The 19,015-nt window shown below is 44.1% G+C and overlaps 1 protein-coding gene across 1 annotated transcript in view; it reads left to right on the forward strand.

The window, feature by feature from the left end:
* The first annotated feature begins 2,799 nt into the window (after positions 1-2,799).
* The window catches only part of LOC116939156 (uncharacterized), a 47,827-nt gene continuing 31,611 nt past the window's right edge, over positions 2,800-19,015 (forward strand). Inside the window, exons 1-2 of the mRNA XM_032947219.2 lie at positions 2,800-2,977; positions 3,540-3,652. Of these exons, the coding sequence (XP_032803110.1) occupies positions 3,543-3,652 (110 nt within the window). The 5' untranslated portion in view covers positions 2,800-2,977; positions 3,540-3,542. The remainder of the gene's footprint in view (positions 2,978-3,539; positions 3,653-19,015) is intronic.

The following is a 19,015-nucleotide window of genomic DNA, read 5'->3' on the forward strand; positions in this document are numbered from 1 at the left end:
TAGAAGGGGAATAATAATTAAATAATTAGAACCCACCTTTTTTATTTTCTACGTGACTTTACCGAAAGAACCGAGAAGATGAATCCCTGCAGTCACGAAAGCTTTAAATCGAAATTTAAGGTGGGGGGCAGGGGCATGGAGTAGTAGGACGGGCTTGACCCAGGGTAAACTGAACTTCCACAGTAAACTGGACTCCCATGGGCCATTGTAAACTGGACTGCCGTGGGCTATGATAAACTATACTTCCATCGTAAACTGCACTCCCATAGGCCATGGTAAACTAGACTTCCATGGTAAACTGGACTCTCGTGCGCCATGGTAAACAGAAGTTCCATGGTAAACTGAACATCCATGGTAAACTGGACTTCTATGGTAAACTGGACTTCCATGGTAAACTGGACTCCCATAGGCCATGGTAAACTAGACTTCCATGGTAAACTGGACTCTCGTGGGCCATGGTAAACATATCTTCCACGATAAACTGGACTTCCATAGTAAACTGGACTCCCATAGGCCATGGTAAACTAGACTTCCATGGTAAACTGGACTCTCGTGGGCCATAGTAAACATATTTTCCACGGTAAACTGGACTTCCATGGTAAACTGGACTTCTATGATAAACTGGACTTCCATGGGCCATGGTAAACTGGACTTCCATAGGCCATGGTAAACTGGACTCCCATGGTAAACTGGACTCCCATGGTAAACTGGACGTCCATGGTAAACTGGACTGTCGTGGGCCATGGTAAACATCTCTTCCACGGTAAACTGGACTTCCACGGTAAAGTGGACTCCCATGGGCCATGGTAAACATAACTTCCACGGTAAACTGGACTTCCACGGTAAACTGGACGTCCATGGTAAAGTGAACTCCCATGGGCAATGGTAAACTGGACTTCCACGGTAAACTGGACGTCCATGGTAAAGTGGACTCCCATGGGCAATGGTAAACTGGACTTCCACGGTAAACTGGACGTCCATGGTAAAGTGGACTCCCATGGGCCATGGTAAACTGGACTCTCATGGACGCTATGGAGAAGAACTGGGTTAAAAAGAGTGAAAGAAGGTAAGTTAGGATAATGTTGTTCACAAGAGTAAGTCATTGTCTGCTGCAGTCATTTTCCAACTTTGGCTGACTATGCCTCTCTTTTATCTCTGAAAACTTTATTTTGAATACATCTGTCCTATATCTCTCATATTCATATTCTGAATACATGAATAGGTAATATTTGGACCAGCACCTGAATACATCTAAGACACAATTTCCACGTGCAATGGCACTCATTTGTAAATATACAAAGCATAGTGTGCGAAACACACCACACGATCTAACCATGATAATATCATGTAAACCATAAATTCATGAAAAAAAAGTTAGTTAGTTTTTTTAATAAACTTCGCTTCTACGGCCGTGTACACAGGAAGGCTATCGCTTACACATGGGTCGGCATTGTACAGTGTACTACTTTTGCAACAAAAGTTAGTCGAGAAATTACGGGCACAAATATTTTAGTAAACACACATCAGTTCTACAGTCAGTTTATTAAGGGCAAGATTCTTTGATCTAAGAAGTGATGTTTCAATTGCGACATCAGTAGTATTATGACGATGATGAAAGCAAACATCTTCCAATAAACCAATCGTATTATTATGATTAGAAAAATACTGCATTAGGGCATTTCAGCCATCTGTCAAGAGGTCTCTATAGGGTGTAATCACAACCAATAAATCACTCCATTAAACATTTTTGACCGCTTTCCAGCTCAAGTCAGTTTGACTTCAGTTACAGTGCTTGAAACGTAAAGTTATTATGCCAGGAAATTCATGAAATTGCGCAAATGCCAACTTTTTACACATAATTGCTACACGGAAAATACAGTGAGCGTATGTATATGCTTGCCGCGTCTGTCCGCGAACATTGGAGGGCGTCGCGTCGTTACCATCAGCAGCCATGATCAATCCACTGCTGGACAAGAGCCTCCCTTCCCAAGCCGTCAGCCCCACCTCTTAACAAATCCACCCCAAGCACCTTCACGCGAACTGATTTAATCGCCGCAGCTCCTGAGTGGACGTCCTCTCGGACGCGTTCCATTCCTCGGCTGCCGCTCAGTTATTGGTCTCGACCATCCTCATTCATCGCTCCTCCTTCGAATTTTTCACGTGCCCTGCCTGCCCCAACAAGCCTCTTTGCTTTCATTCACATTGAGCTTCACGTGATACCGCGTCTGCAGTGGTGTCAAGGCACAGCAACCGTCAATTACATTTTTGACGTTTCGGGCAATGGCCCTTCGTCAACAATTTATTAAACGCAATTAACCTTCGCGCGGTGTCTCTTCATCCAGCGTGTTTGCTCTCTCGTTCAAAATTCCACGCATCGCATCTTCGCTGTTTTCATCTTTTGTTGAAGAACACGGCTCACGGGTGAACAGAGTTATCTCTTCTTCCTGCTGTAGTTGTGTTGTAGCGGGTGGGAGGAGGTGGTGGTAGGGGGTGGAGATCGCGATGGGTGGAGGGATGAGAGGAGGGAGGGATGCGAGGGGGGGGGGATGAGAGGGCGGAGAGGTCCGAAGATGGAATTCTGCGCCGACAAACAAAGCGACAGCCCCCCTTGTTGCTGAGCCGGACAGGCGATGTTGGTGATGGAATGGGTGACGCAGTCAACTAGAAACCTCCTCGCGATCCCACCACCCTCCCTCCTTCCCTCCCTCCCCACCACGCAGCGAACCGCCCTGGGTTTATCCCCCCCCCCACTCCCTCCCCACACTTAAGTCCAACTCCCCCACACCCCGGTACAGCCACCGGGCTCCACTCCTCCTCGCTCTCGCACAGCCACATTCTCTCCTCTTCGGCCGGCCTCACACAGCTCCGTACAAACCACACAGCTCCATCATCTCCAAGCTCCCTCCCCCCTCTTCCCCCTTTGCAAGGCGCAAGCGGCTGCGGGGCTGCCCGACCTCAAGTCGCGTTCGTTGTACAGGTTGTTAATTTTTTTGTGTCGCTTTGTTTCCGTTGCACTTTGGTTGTCATTTGTTAACTTTCCCTCTCTCTATCTCTCTTTGTGTGTGTGTGCGTGCGGTCAACTTTTCGCCTCTTTGTTTTGAGCGCTGCGCTCGATGTTTCAGAGCGTTTTGGAGCGTTTGCTTCGCCGTTGTTTGTGCCTATCGGGTGGCTCCGTAACAATGAATGGGTTGGCCAGGTGGCTCAGCGGCGTGGAGAGGCGGGGGGGTAAAACGGGCTCACAATCGGGAAAGTTGCGAGTTCAAATCCTGGCTGGGAGCCGACTCGGCACATCACCATCATCATCATCATCCCTACCGGGGATCGAGCAATAACATGCTTTTCAAAAAATATATATATAGTTACGTACAAATCAACGTGGGGAACTCAACAGCGTTTGCTTGCCCTACGTCGAGTCTCGCCTTCCCCTCCTCACGGCCATAGGAACGTGGAATTCCCACCAACCGGCCCAGCGCTGTAAATCACTCGGCGCCAATGGTGATCGTTCCCTTTGCTCGCTGTGTGTGTGTGTCTCTCGCCAGGGTATGTCCCTCACCGCGAAGATGCTCCTCTCAAGGTTGCTTCTTGCAGTGCGGGGAGCAGCGAGCAACTTGGTCCACCTGTGCTGGCCAGCGCCGTCCTCTCTGAATAAGAAGTATTGCACGCGACGACACGCGGGCGCGCACAGCATTTGCAGAGCGAGGGCTGAACGATTTGGTGGGAAATATCTAAATTGCGATCTTTCTGACAGATATTGCGAACGCGATTTGATTTGCGATTCAATTTTTTTTAAAGTCAAGCTTCAGTTCAGTATTCAATGTGTAATAGATTTAAAACACGTGATGGAGCGTTACCACGTGATACCATCAAAATATGAACTGCTCTATATATTCCAATGCAGGGATGAGAACTTGAAAGATATGAATTGCTTCCAACGTGTATTTGTTAAAATGTTTTAATTGAAATAGAACAATCAAACATAGAACGATTGTTCAGTTAAATAAATGAAGCTATAATAATAATAATAAAATAAACCAATTCCAATAAGAAAGTAATAGGACTTTTCAAATCGTGAAAAATCGCAGCCTTTGCGATTTGCTAATCGCACTGAATCAAATCGCGATTTCGATTTTAAATCGATTAATCGTTCAGCCCTAACACAACCTATGCAGTGTGCCGCGTTCTCGGGATGATGAGGCGAGGTCCCTTCAAAGCGAACACGCACCGCACGCGCCTGTTCGGTCGACAATCAAGTTAGCCACCCCGATGATTTTTCCAACAGGTGAATGAACGATGGGCGGCGCGAAAGCCGATGGCAAAAAACAAATGTTTACACACTTACACGGGACTATCGTTTTTTTTTAATGGGAAAAGAACGGATAATGCACTGTAACGTGATAACAAAATGCACGTTGATCGCTGCGAGAAGTCAAAGGGTCTCCACTTTGTTCGCCGTCTTTGTCCAACGCACGCCCGGCATCTTCTCCAGGTTGTCTCCAGAGCCCGGAGGCAGCAGCACAATTCTCGTGGTGTTGTTGCAAATTCTCAGAAGCGTTAACGTTTTTTTGAAGCACCCTGTTTTTAATGCGTCTTTTGGGGATTGGTGGGAGACGGGCAGAGGCTTTGAAGCTCTATGTCCTTGTATAACTTCCCCCTATTATTTTCGTGGTGCGTCTATACACGAATCGCTACGTATAACTGGCCTCAAGAGCAGAGTTGTTACTGTTGCGCCTTACGTCATGTCTCATACATGTAGATCCTGCGGGTCGGCGACCTGCGGCTCCAGAGCCGCATGTGGCTCTTTAATTGACTACTTCTTGACGTTATCTATTCAGGGCCATCTCTAATTCACATGCAATGCGGCTCTTGAAATATTGAGGTGTATTTTTTTTTACCGAATTCGAAGCAAAAAATGCCTTTAATTGCTAACCACAACAGAGGTTTTGGGATTGGATCACGTAAATATAAATGTGTCGTTAAACCCGCCACTGCCAATTAGTAAAGTTTGTCACGTAAACAAAACGTGCCAATTCGTTACTAGTACAGCACACCGGTTGTGTCGGAGAGTAAACCCACAACATTTGACATTCGAGCTCGCCGTTTCGCCGGTAATTACAACCGGCATCATCAGGCACCAGCCAGAGTTGTGGAGAAGATATCCTCCTCCTGTTTTGGTCTTACCCCCAAAAACCTCTATTATGGATAGTATTGGTCGCGAAAGACCACTACGTGCTCAACTCTCTTCTTGTTTTGGGTGCTGCGACCCCTGATGTAGACGACTGATGACGATGGCGTTCTGCAAGGGCTCGAGAGAGATTACGTTTGGCCCACGTATAGGCCAGTTTATACTGAGAAATATAACAATCGAAAAACCATGTATTTTATCCCATTTTTTGGGGCCCCAACAATTACAGCCCATAGGTTGGATAAATTTTACTCGGCTTAAAGTTTGTGCATTACTTTCGTGCAAAAGCATTCAAAAGTTAACAATGCTTTGTCATCGGCGAACCCTTTGTCGTGTCGGTCATGTTTTTTTTTTAATATTACAGTGTACAGTACTTCACCACGCTGGTCAGTGTAGGCTGGTGAAGGCTCGTTCAAGATATTGTCCATTCACAGCTGATGTAATCTGTGGCTCGCGAATTAAGTCGGTAGAGTGTGATGCTGCTACTGCTGCTGCTGCTAATCACTATGCCTGCAGCTCCATCCTTAACTTGCCTAACTATAAACAACTTAATTTGAATGTGTGACATTTCTTAGAAATACTTCATCGTATAAATTCCCCTCCGCTTGGATATCTTGCAAACGAGTATGCCAGTGCGTTTGCCGGATGAATGCCATGTGCTTCATGGTGGGTGTGCTGTCACACTGCTCGTGACACACAGTGTGGGTTCGTGAAGAGAGAGACCCAGGATCGTTTGTGACATATGACGTTCGCCCTGGCCTGGAGTCACACTCCGGTCATTGAGTTCACGACGCAAGGCACAAGCCAATGTGCCACATCCAGCAGCGGACCGACAGACGGCTGGAACGTTGTTGTTGTTTCGCTGTAGAATTCGTCTCTTTTTTATCGTTTTTTTTGTTTATATGTCGTGTGATTTACCTACCCCCCCCCCCCCCAAAAAAAAAAAGTGGCTTAACAGTGCGAGCGTTACTTCCTGAACAAATCGGTCAGACATGTGAAACGGAAACAGAAGTAGGACGTTTCCTCGTGAATCCACAGAGCCTGTTTCCCCACCTGAGCGATCAGTCGCCAACATCGGGTTGCATGCAACCGAATCGTTGACGGACGTGCACCTCTCTGCAAACCGGTTTACGAGCATTGCCACTTGCGCAGCCGCTCACGCCGGTGACGGGCTTTGCTGTCGAGAAATGCGCTCCGCGGTTTGGTTGCACAACCCCGATCGTTTTCAGGTGTGGGGCCCACCTCTTAACACTCGCAGAGAGGCACGAGGCAAAAGTGCAGCCCGCCGATTGCTCACTGACGACAACTGCAGGCGAATGGGCCTCCTAAACTATAAACTGTAACATTTTTTTTTGACCAGGTTAAGGCCCACTGAGGTATGTGGCTCTTTTTCAGAAGCGACCTGGCCACATATAATAGCTCATCGAAGTGGCTTATCATGTGTGGAATATCCATAGCAGTCAAATACCCGTCAGTAGTGGTCCTTAACCTTACTGTAGCCATGCACCCTTTTGGTTCTTAATCGTAAAAAAATATGTATAATGTTCGTAAATACATAGGTCTGATAAAACCAAGTAAGTTGTACTTACGTGCCTGTGCTTAATTTGTGTTTTGATTATTTACCTTTTAAAAACATCTGGCCATGTCTCGCAACCCTGAGAAAGGGCATCTCGTACCCCCAGGGGGTGAGTGCACCCCAGGTTAAGAACCACTGTTCTATAGCAGCCTCCCACGAATGGGAGCTCTAGGGAGGCCGTTTAGATTGCTATTTTGGCCAAGTTTTCCTCGGTGAAACCTCTTGCAACAAGTGGGAGTACTCGCATGTCATCCCAGCACCCGTGCGCGACCTTGCCTATCAACGCACACCCTACTGTGGACCCATTCATACTTCTGGATGGACAAAGATGGGTGGGGTAGCAGTGGAGGGATTTAAGAAGCATATTCATAGTTTTGAACTGCCTCACTGGGAGATCTGTGAATCATGACCAACATTGTGACGCTTTTAAGACGTGTAACATTTTGGTCACATACAAAGTACATTGTATTTTTTCTTGAATGTTGCTTTTATCTGGGGTGGGATTGGTGGCACAGTGGTTCACACATTTTGCTATGAACCCAACCAACCTGAATTAAATTATCTGCCAAGATGGGGTGGCAAGTGATATACGGATTGGTCCACACTGATAGTGTGGTCAAGTATGGCCAAGCAACGCCTATGACCAACAGAGCATGTAGTCGAGACCATCAGTGAGCAGTGGATTGACAAAGATCTATACGCTAGTATTCAATCTTGGATTGAAATGGGTTTGAAGGAAAATTCTATTTTTCTCAATCAAGAAAAATTCATGTTGAATCAAAGATACTGTATACTCTGCATATGTATTCATGAGCGTTAGAATACAGTAATGCTCTTAAATGTATTCATGCGTATAGATTGTAAAAAAAAACCCTTCAAAAGCACATCAAGACCATCTCTGAGTGTTACTATTTAAACATTACAAAAATGCTGACACAAGCACTTCTGACATCGTCACCGTTTGAAGGCTGGGGTGGAGTTATGCCAGATTTTAGTGTTGGCAAATCACAAAGATCTATGCTGATGATAACCACCTGAACAATAAACGCGCACATATATATGGGTCATTTGAAACAAATCTTATTGTTACAATCATTCACAATATACATTTTTTTTTAATCTCGAATAAGGCTATGCTCCTCAAAGCGTGCAACTTCTGCTTTAAAATGTTGCCCTCTCTGAGTCTTGCTTTATAAAATGGACATTTTTTATTACTTCATGCTCCTGTAGGGGTGGTGTATTAAGAATGCTAGAAACTAACACCCAGAAAACGTGCCGACATTAGGCCAACGTTTGCACGTGGTTTTAATCATTGGACCAACGTTGGCAGTTCACTTGAAAGTTAACGTTGGCGAATATTTAAGGGTATCCTTTTCCATGATCGTGGCGCGCAGTGTTTAACGCATTACACTCCGAATCCAAACCCCCAGCTTCAGCTGACATCGGTCGGCGAGTGATATCTGAAACGGTCCTGGACCACGCATCTCCACAACTACATTCTGACCAGCGTGACGAAGTATGGTCAAGCAATCCCTCTGACCAAAAACAACATGGGGAGGCCTTCATCCAACTGGGAATTGACAAAAGGGCTGCGAGATGTATACTTTAGCACGAACATATCAGTGGGAAGGGATCGGCGCTTCCATGTCATCACATTTAAAGCTAATAATTGCGGTTATAGATACGATGTACTCTTAAAAATTATCTAGAATAGCAAACAGAATTATCATTTTTGTACGTTAGGGGAAAAAAAAGTTGAAGTGATATCAGACCAGGCCCATAGCGTTAGTTGGGAGGGGGCGGGGGACTTAAGGGGACTGAACATTCCCTGCTGAAAACTTAACCACCCCCCTCCCTCCCCCTTTTGAATTATCGGTCGAGTCAAAAAATGTTGGTCCAACATTTACATATGTAGTGAGCGCTGCGTCAGAATACATGGTGGATAAAAGCAGATCACGTTGTTACTCATTTTGTTTCGCATTTAACATTTGTTAAAGTTTTCAAAACGTTGACTTTGTCGACCCCCCCAACACCCTCCAGCTGAGTTGTATATGCCCTCCTTTAAACACAGTCACGCGCCAGGGATGAACCAGACACACCATAGACTGCACACATAATGTACAACATGTGACGTGAATGCGAGTTTTAGCCGCTTTGAAATAATCTTTATATCTGTAATAGAAATAAAGTATTTGCTTTTGCAGACGTAACCTGTTCACGTAGGTCGAATACTCAGAAAATATATTTTTTGACTTGTCCTTCCCCCCGCACCTCCGTGTTAGCAAGGTTGGCTACGTATGGTGCGAAATAAGTTCAGCATACATACATATGTACATCCCTACGAGCTATGAAAAACAGATTTCACCAATCTTTGTGTTGTATGCATTGTGAAATGGGACAGAGAGTGAGCGGGGGGGGAATGGTAACCCGGTGTGGTTACCCTGTGGACGAAATCTCAATCTCTATCCGAAATTATTTTGCTGCCAAAATGTGGACCTCTCAAACACCATTTGAATCTTGACTTAAAGTTTTCGTGACTGCAGGAATTCATATTCTTTGGGTCTTTCGGTAAAGTCACGTAGATAGGTTCAAAGAAAATAACAAAAATAACAAAAAACTACGACGTTTCGATCGCAACGTAAGTGGTCGTCATCAGCCAATCTACGTGACTTTACCGAAAGACCCAAAGATTATGAACACCATTTATTTCTTAACTAAACGCCCTCCCTATATTAAATTGTTTTATGCCCGAGCATATACTACACTGCACTAACGGCATGAACAACAAAAAAACTCTCCATTTGACATTCGTTCTGCCCCAAAACGTAAAAGGAAAATAATACCATATATTCTTGGTTCTTTCGGTAAAGTCACGTAGAAGGGAAACAAAATAATAAAAATATAAAAAAATTGTTTCCCTTCTACGTGACTTTACCGAAAGAACCAAGAATATGAATCCCTGCAGTCACGAAAGCTTTAAATCAGAAAACAATACTGGTCACTGGACCGTTTTCCAGGACTTGAAATAGGGTGGAGAGATTGACCGAATTTCTTTGGGAGATCACACTATATTCACCGTGATGCCCTGAGCAAACTGGCAACGTTTACCAAATGACAATTTAAAAATTGACAATAATGCGGGCCCCTCAACACACGTCAATGTCCGCACTTCTCTTCTCTGGAGTGGGGCCTATTGCCTGACACATCAGCCTGTTGTATATTTTTCTGTTGCGAGGCAGTGCTATTTCCCCCCCCCCCCTGCCCCCCGAACTCCTACCAACGTCATACCAATGGAGTAAGAGACATTGTCTATTGTGGAGCTTACATGTTAATGTAGAAAATATGTATGCGGAGGTGACTTAATTCCTCAAGAGATCTTATCATTAAACTGGATGGTCAAGTGCGTTTTTGTTTTACACTGTTGCTGAGCACAGGCATAAAGATCCAAAACATCAAGCAGACCACCAAAAAAATACCACGATCAAAGTTGTAATAGAAAGCACAGTTCACACATATCTTGCATTGGGAAAAGAGAGCTGATGATTATGATGAGAGGGAATTCTAAAGTGGAATATGAGCATTTATCTGTAGCAAGGAGTCTTGGGAAAGTACCCCCCAACAGAAACTTGAAGGAATTTACACCACGGATCTCCTTTTGTAAAATAGCCGGGCAAACAAACTCTAACTCTGTTAAATCTATCTGTCAGCCAACCTCAAACACGCATGGCTGCACTGCCCTGTGTGAGTTTCCAAATTTATTATTTTGTATTTGTGATGTAACGCTGACATCACGATTAGAATTAGAATAACCTATAAACCATAGAACATTTTTTGTTTAATTTTACCAGGTAAGGTCCACAGCTATATAGCTCGTTTTTCAGAAGCGAGCTGGCCACAAATGATAGCTCAACGAAGTGGCTTATCATCATCATGTATACATTTATATCAGCCAAATACTCTAAACGCACATTTCCAAATGTGGAGGAAAAAACCTGAGAAGCCGGAGAAAAATCCATGCGGCCACGGGGAGAACACGCTAACTCCAAATATACAGGTGTCAGAGTCAGGATCGAACCCACGACCTCTATACCAGATATTGCAGTGCCAAACAATGTTGTACACGCTGCAGCTCGGTAACAAGCGATGCATCCTGCCCAATCCCACTTAAGCATCTCGACAGGATGTGTTCCTTCTGTCTCTCAGTGTAATTCTAAGGGTACACCTCTCCATGCTTCTTTGAGCACTTTTCCAGCTATTACCACATTTGCGTTATTAGTGTTGATACTTCTAACCGGTATATCTTATGAGCGTAAATTAAACAACTGAAAGCTCTCATCTTTAGCCACAAATGTATGCTTTTTCATTTACAATTTTACATATTTTGATATATCTGTGTAGTGTTATTTTAAGGTCTGTAGCAGCAGAATCTTGAGATGCATCCCTATGTTAGTCAAATTAATCATTGAGATTCAGGATAAACATTAAGCAAGAATGATTTTAATATTAATATTGTGGTGAATGTAATGGCCTTGTAGTTGCTGCAATGGGTGATGTGAACCAATTGCATGCAACATTTGATTCGAAAGGCATCAATTCTTGCACAATTGGATGGATTGACTGAGCTGTAAAATTTATATTAATAAATTATTCAACGCATCGGTCCACCCCTGACATATCTGATCATTCCACTTCACCAGCCTATGACCAACCTACCCAAAATGCACTTTGATCTCAACCGATCTTGTCAGTTAATCAACGTTGAGCCCCTGGGTAGTGATTGGATGAGTGACCACTATGTGCAAAAGACAGCTGTAGTAGGCCTTGCGGGCAATGGAGAGCAATGCACTAAATCCCTTCTGCACCAACTTTACCTTCAGAAACCTCCCGCCCGACTGGCGTGGTGAAGTGTGGTTAAACTGTCCCTGACAGCTTGCAAGGTGTAGGGGGAGGCCCTCATCCAGCAGTGGATGACAAGAAAAAACACGGGGATGTGCATTGCACACCTCACCAAGGAATAAAGGGTGCCAACGAGACGATCAAAAATGCTGATGAGCAGAAAGCCAACCTTGCTTCCATATCCCTTCAAGCTGAAGCTCTTCTGCAGGCCAAGAATTGGCCTGTTGCACATTAAGGAGAGGGATTTAGATTGTGAGATGCGGCGGACGGGGCTTACTCATGGTCGCAGCCTCCGCCCGATGCTCTTCGCGTACGTACTCGCGGGAGCGTGGCGGCCACACCTGCTGGTGCACGGGTGTCACCTTTGTCTTTGTGTTGCGGGATGGACTCCCAAAAATATTTAGCGGTTGTGAACAATGCCACGTGTAAAGGTCAGACACGCTACGCAATAGGGTTTGGCTAACCCAAAATAATGTTGTGGACTACTACATTGGGGCATATTGTGGGGTGGGGTGAGCGGCTGAGCAGTGATTCGTGCACCACGCTTGAAATTCGGCAGCATTACTTGAATTCCTGGCCGCAGCTAACGTCAGAGTCGAGCGATATCTGAAACAGTCCACCACCTTGGTTATAAGCACACCTCTGATTAGTGCGGTTGGCTACGTACGGTGCGAAAGAAGTTCAACATGCATGCACCACTGGAATTACAGCAGGAACGTATATCATAGGCAAGAACCCCCTAAGTGAAAAAGATCGGCACATTGAGTGACATTCGCAGACATTGAGTGACAAACAAACCGAAGTATGATGCCTCGCCTTGTGTTTAATTTCAAAATGCACTCACATTCGTGACTGAAAAATTAAACCGTGGAAGACCAAATGGGGGTAAGGTAACCGCGCACGTTGCTGGCTCACAGTTGGAATATTCATTAAGTATCCGTCCCCCGAGGTGCAACCATTCCCTTGCTTAGCACGTGCGGTACCGCGGATGCTCATCTAAAAGAAGCCATGTGGTCTGCATTTGCTCTGCGGCGGATCTTAAACTTAATGGTTCCGCGGAAGTTTTCTGTACAGTTTTTGTTCTAAGTTAAAAGTATTTATAGGGGGGGGGGTGGGCGGGTGAAATATAACTTGCAGAGCTGCAGTTGTTGATGGGGTAGTGTGGGGCAGGCCGAGCCGGTGGTTTGGTAAAGATAGGGGGAATCGACAGAGCAACGTCAACTTGTGTGGCGGCCGTAGCAACAACGTGCGTAGGCTTTTCGTTCTCGGCCGCTGAAAAAATGTAAACGGTTCACGCGATGTCACGAATAAAATGTACAAGTTCGGTGCTTTGGATGGCGCATGCGTAGAGTTGGAGGATTGATGCCGGCAGTTTGGTTTGTGTGTGACGCCACGATAGCCCCTGCCGCCAAGGAAACCGATCTGAAATGTCTTTTTAATGTGTAAAACACGAAAATGTATTTTTCGTGTAAAAAAAAAACCTTTTTGTGTAAAACACGAAAATGTATTTTTCGTGTAAAAAAGAAACTTTTTTGTGTAAAACACGAAAAGACATGCGTGAACGATGCTCTGAAAGTCTGTGCGGATTACTTGTAGGGTTAAATAGATTCTTATTTTGGCTCTACAGCTCGTGTACGATAATGTTGGCTATACTCGCTTGTTCACGATGGTTATACGAGTTTTTTTTAATTTAAGTTTTCTTGTGCTTTTTGCATTGCCGCTTTTTTGCATTTTCACAAATTTGTAACTTGCGCCAACTGGCTTTTTTTTTTGCTTAAGTGGCCAACACTGTACTGGAAATATCCGGCTCTCCGGTTTCCTCCCGGCTAAAACAACATATAAAGTTCGACGTAACTGATGTTGGTCAACACATCTCAATGGTAGAAAAAAAATTTCTTCCTCCAAATGACTCCATTGGGATTACACATGGCAACAGGACCCTCTAAATGCACATTGATTCTAAATGTGGAGGGGAAAAAACGGAGGACCCGGAGGAAAAATCCATGCGACCACGGGGAGAACATGCAAACTCCAAATATACAGCAGCAGGCGTCAGGGTCCTTATCGAACCCACGACCTCCTGTATACCTAGCGAGGTAGTTAACATCTCGCCGCTGATTTTGTTATGTCCAAGACATTAATTGTATCAGTTATAAATAAAATATAGGTCCGCTTGTCAGAGACCAGTCGGACTTTCTTGAAACACTCTACCAAATTACATGTTAAAGTAAGGAAGGTTCATGTTTCGCTACCCCAATAAGTGAAATAATAATGAAGGCAAATTGAAAGCCCTTATGTGTCACCCGTCAATCTCAATACACTCATTCAATATTATAACACTGGCCTCTGTATATTATGGAGCAATCACTTTCACAGTATTCAATGGTCAGTTAAGTAAAAATGAGTAATTTGTAGTGGACTGATCTATAAATGGATCGCCCTGTATTTTGCGCATCCAGTATTATGGTGCTGAAAAAGCCAGTTTGGGAATGTGTAATGGGCATTTTTTGGCTTCAATTTTGTTCGGAAAAGTATAAATGAGGGAAGTTTTTTTCATTATCACGTCAAATTAGATTTAGAAACAATGCATAGCACGTCTGCCTTGTTCGAGGTTCAGTGGAGTCGTCCTTATAAATAACCTCTCTTAGTCCATATAATTGATTATACATTTTCAGGACCATTAAAAAGTGGGATCCCAGCCATTGCTATCGGCCATTTGTGGCCTGTCTATTTTCCCAGTCCTTCAAAGCTGCGAGCGGTTGATCCTGATATCCCCCACTCTCCAATTCCTCCGCCCCCAACCCCATCCCATCCCCAACACCTACCCTCCATGGTCAGTGAGAATCTATCGCAATGTTCCGTTAACAAGGTTTAACATAGGCATGGTTTATGTTATGCTGTCGCAAGCAAATATCTATTTAGTGATTATTATTTTTTTCCACCGTGTGTTTTCAATTTGAATCCACCCCCCACCCCCACGGCGTTGCAAATGTTTCCGAGGGGCGGTATAGATGCCGTGACCCGCTAGTACGCCTCTGAGAGTGAGCGGAGCGGTCCCAGAACCTTGGTCAGGTGTGTGGCCACTGTGAAGCCGCAGTGGAAATCCGTTCATAGGCCACTTGCCCCATTGGTATCTGGGGGCAGCTCGCCTCCCCAGGTGACAGAAACATAGCGTGAAGGAACGAATACTGTAAGTTGTGGGACAGCGACAGAAATGTGCTACCAATTAGGGCAACTGCGTTCGTCATCTCCCGTGCGTTTGGGGGGGGGGGGCATGCTGGAGTTGTTCTCGTGTAAAAAATCTTACGTGACGAGGTAAATCATACATCTCAGTTCTTGAAGAAGATCCCCACAGCACATGAAGCGACGGATATTATGCCGAACGACGCACAGTACAACCCAACACACGCGTCAGGAGAGCTATCGAGCATGACTGCGAAATCTTACGCAGCAGAAATTAAAACTGCATTCCACTTTGCTGTGGGCATTGCTCATTACAAATACAGAACTGTACGATGGTGTATCATCAACATTTAAATGGCTCACCAGCTGATCAGAATGATTTATTTCATGTTCCGCCTTGTCAGTTTTTCTTGGATCAAAAGGTTACGTCTGTTGAAGCGAGCTGGTGATTACAGACTTTGATCTGTCAGGCATTTCACAACTCCCTCCCTCATCCTGACACCCCTTGCCAATTTCTATCACCAGATCACTCACTTCAGACCTTTTGACCCATGAATTTTACGTAAAAAGTAAACCGGTGATTTGGCCATAATGCATCTAAAATACAGCATCGGGCATTTCAGTATTTAAAAAAAATTGTGTTGCTCTCCTATATCCTCTGATCATATTATTAATAAGTAATAATAACAATGTGTGGCATGGGAACGAACCCGAGAGGACGACCACTGCAGAGATGGAATGCTCGGCTCAAGCGCAGGAGTGAGATGGATTTTGCCATAGGAGCACCATGGGGGACGGTGACAATTGTGGTGAGGCCTTCATCCTAAAACTGAACTTTTTTTTCTTTATTTCACCGGGTAAGGCTGACTGAGCCATGTCGTTTTTCCTCCCCCGAAGCGACCTGGCCACGTACGATAGCTCAACGAAGTGGCTTATCACGGGGACATTTCTAGCAGCCGAATACTCTTAAGCGTACGTTGATTCTAAATGCGGAGGGGAAAACCGGAGAAAAATCCACACGTCCACGGAGCGAACATGCAAACTCCAAATATACAGGCGTCAATGTCAGGATCGAACCCATGACCTCTAGTGGAGCAGGCGAGGTAGTTACCATCTTTCGACCGTGGAGAGAATATCGCTGAAGGTGCATCATTTACAGCCATTTGCCAATCTGCTGCTGGATGAAGGCCTTCCCATGTTGCGTCGGTCGTGGATCTTGTTTTACTGTACTTCACGGTGGTCAGAATCGGTTAGTTAAGGGAAAATTGCTCTAACCACTATGCCCCATCATTACTAATGGTGCAAAATAATCTCCATTTTAACTACATGGCCTTTGCAGCAAATAACCCCGTCATACATCAGGACTAGCCAATTATTTACGTTCATTCCTTGATTGTTTTAATATCCTGAATTATTTTACTCGATTCCCAAGAGCACACTTTTGGTGTGTTCAGTCATAATCCTTGTTTTGCACTCTTTCTTTTTACCCGAGAGAAATAACTTAAAAACGGTCCACAACACATGTTTGCGATTTTAGCTTCGCCTAAAAAGCAGCCCATTAGCAAATTAAAACCAGAAGTGCTGAGCTGAAACCAGCGGAGCTTGGCACAAGGTTTGAATCTACGGGAATGTCTTTGTCACATAACCATTTCCCAGAAAAAAAATTGGCATACGTGTTGTAAATGTTGATGCAATGAGCCTGCATTACTTTATGGCGTATTCTTATGGGGTCTTCCTACTCAATAAAATGTGTTATCTGGCAGAAAGGCAGTATAATATAATCGGCATTGTAGAGATAACCAGCCTGCCCAATTTTTACTTCGGTTCCCGTCTTTATGTTAAGAAGCTGCATACAATTGTCCCAGTGCAATGTTTGTAAACAAATTATTTGCCTTTTGCAGCACCTAACAGTTGAGTAATAAACCCCCACTGCCTAACATTTGAGGAATACACCCTCGGGGTTGAATGCGGTGTGCCAGTGTGGAATGTAACTTTTCTTTTCAATACACTGAGGATGCTGAAGCTGAGAATGATCAAGACTACAGTTCTTGAGGCACGGTCGCAATTTAGATGGCTATGTAAATCCAAATTGTACTGCATTACGGTATCATTTCCCTCAGGGCTAGCCACGAGTTTGCAAGGGCACTTTTTCACATTCGTGAATGCAGGTTATGGTGTATCATATGTCACTATTAATGCCGTACTGTTAGCGCAGTGCACTTTAACATCGCACTGTCGATGCGTGTTGCCATTTGACGTTTCCACATTGTGGAAACGGCCACATTCCAGTGGTCAAAAGTTTAGGCTGAAGCCTGCTGACCTTTCACATTTGGTCGCCTATCACTCACCTAACTACTTGGATCTAAGCACGTGTGAAGGTCATGCAAAAATCGTGTGCGTCCCAGAAAAAAAAAAATCACAGTTTATCTAAACTCACAAGCAGTTAGATTTTTTTTTAAGATGTACGTTGCCGTGCTGCAATGGTTGGCACACTCGCTGTACTTGCAATCCCAGAGGTCATCGCTTCGATGTCACAGAGTGGCAGTTGATGAAATAGGAGGGTGCCTTGAATGCCCTCTTCTTCTCTGTGCAACCAGCAGTGTAAAAAAGGGGCTCACCAAACTCTTTGGTTCTTTCGGTAAAGTCACGTTATATTTCTGCCTGCGTGACTTTACCGAAAGAACCAAAGAGTATGGATTCCTGCAGTCACGAAAGCTTCAAATCAAGGGGTTCACCAAAGTTCGTTGCGTGCGGTGGGGTAAAGTGTGGGTGGCATTCTCCCACCTCTTACAAGATGTCTGCTCCGTGTGGGAGAGTGGGCCAGGTTGCCTTGGAGGAAGAGGCCCTTCTGTCAGCAAGTGAAATAAAATAGCCTGAACCATTACATTTAAACCTTTACCTCAGTTTATGGATTTTATTTTGTTTACATAGTCTACTTCGTTGCCAATTTAATATTAATATACTTTTCTGTACTTTGTTAATCCACTCTTGGATAAGGCCCTCGGGAATCACCTTTTCTGCTGTCAAAGTAAAGTTGTGCTGTTTGAAATACAACTGAGAAAACTGTACGCATATCAACTAGTCTTATTTGAACTCATGGGTTTAAGAACATTTAATTTATTTATAAGACAAGTTATGCATAAGAAATGGGAATTTGCCCAAACATTGCACATGTGTTTTTGATTCTAGTTGACGTTGAATGTGCATGATTTAATTATCTGTCTGTAAACAGGAATGGGAACAACTATGCTTGTTCATCCGTACCAGGTTTTGGCGGTGCCAAATATGTCGCCGGAATATTGACAGGTGACATTTGAGGGAATTTGTCAGAAGAGTAGGTGCTAAAAAGACCAAATAATTTAGCCATTTAAGGATTTGCAAAGTAAATTTTAAAATGTAAAGCTGGAGCGTCATTATATCCACACCCAGTCAGAGATACAATATTGATATAGTTTCCATTTCTGTCATAGACTGCTGCTCTATTAGTGGAATATGTGTGAATCACTTTCGCCCTAGGGATGCATTAAGTTGGCATGCTTACAGCGCAGTAGCACATATAATCTGCTTGCGCTGCTCTGTACAATGATTAACTTTGATATATTATTCAATGAAATGTCCAAACTAATAGTAATTCAATAAGTCATTTCCAATTATTAATAGTTCAGAGTTTCCGTTAAATATTCTAGTCGCGTGTGTACCATCCAAATCGGAATTCACATATATATATCGCCTTAGATAAAAGAGTGTGAGCGATTGCTGTGATTCTCAGTGGGTTTTAATCTTTTTTTTTTAAAGCATACGCTTTAAGTGGAACGTGAGTCTCAAAGTGAGGAGATTTTTTAAAAAATGCTGGGCTAAAAGATAATTACGTGCGTTGCAGAATAGCAAAAGTGCTTAACCCGTATGACAGCTGTTTAGCAAAGCAGTTTGCATCTTTGCTAACAAAACAAACCTGCCACAACTCCCGGTCAATGTTTGATCAGCTGGGCAGAACGAGAGTGTGCATTACACTGGGTTGTTATGGGGGTTTTTTTGTGAGCAACGCTGTGATAAAGGAATTCAGATGAAGAATATATATATTTTTTTTTTAAACAAAAACTATTGTTCCGCACAGCACACAATCGGAAAAAGTGTGGAGCATTTAAATTTCGCATGAGGTCGCTAATATGGACCATAGG

The sequence above is a fragment of the Petromyzon marinus genome, chromosome 5, assembly GCF_048934315.1.
Source record: "Petromyzon marinus isolate PM22_M1 ecotype Great Lakes invasive population chromosome 5, UKy_Petmar_22M1.pri1.0, whole genome shotgun sequence".
Classification (NCBI taxonomy): Eukaryota; Metazoa; Chordata; class Hyperoartia; order Petromyzontiformes; family Petromyzontidae; genus Petromyzon; species Petromyzon marinus.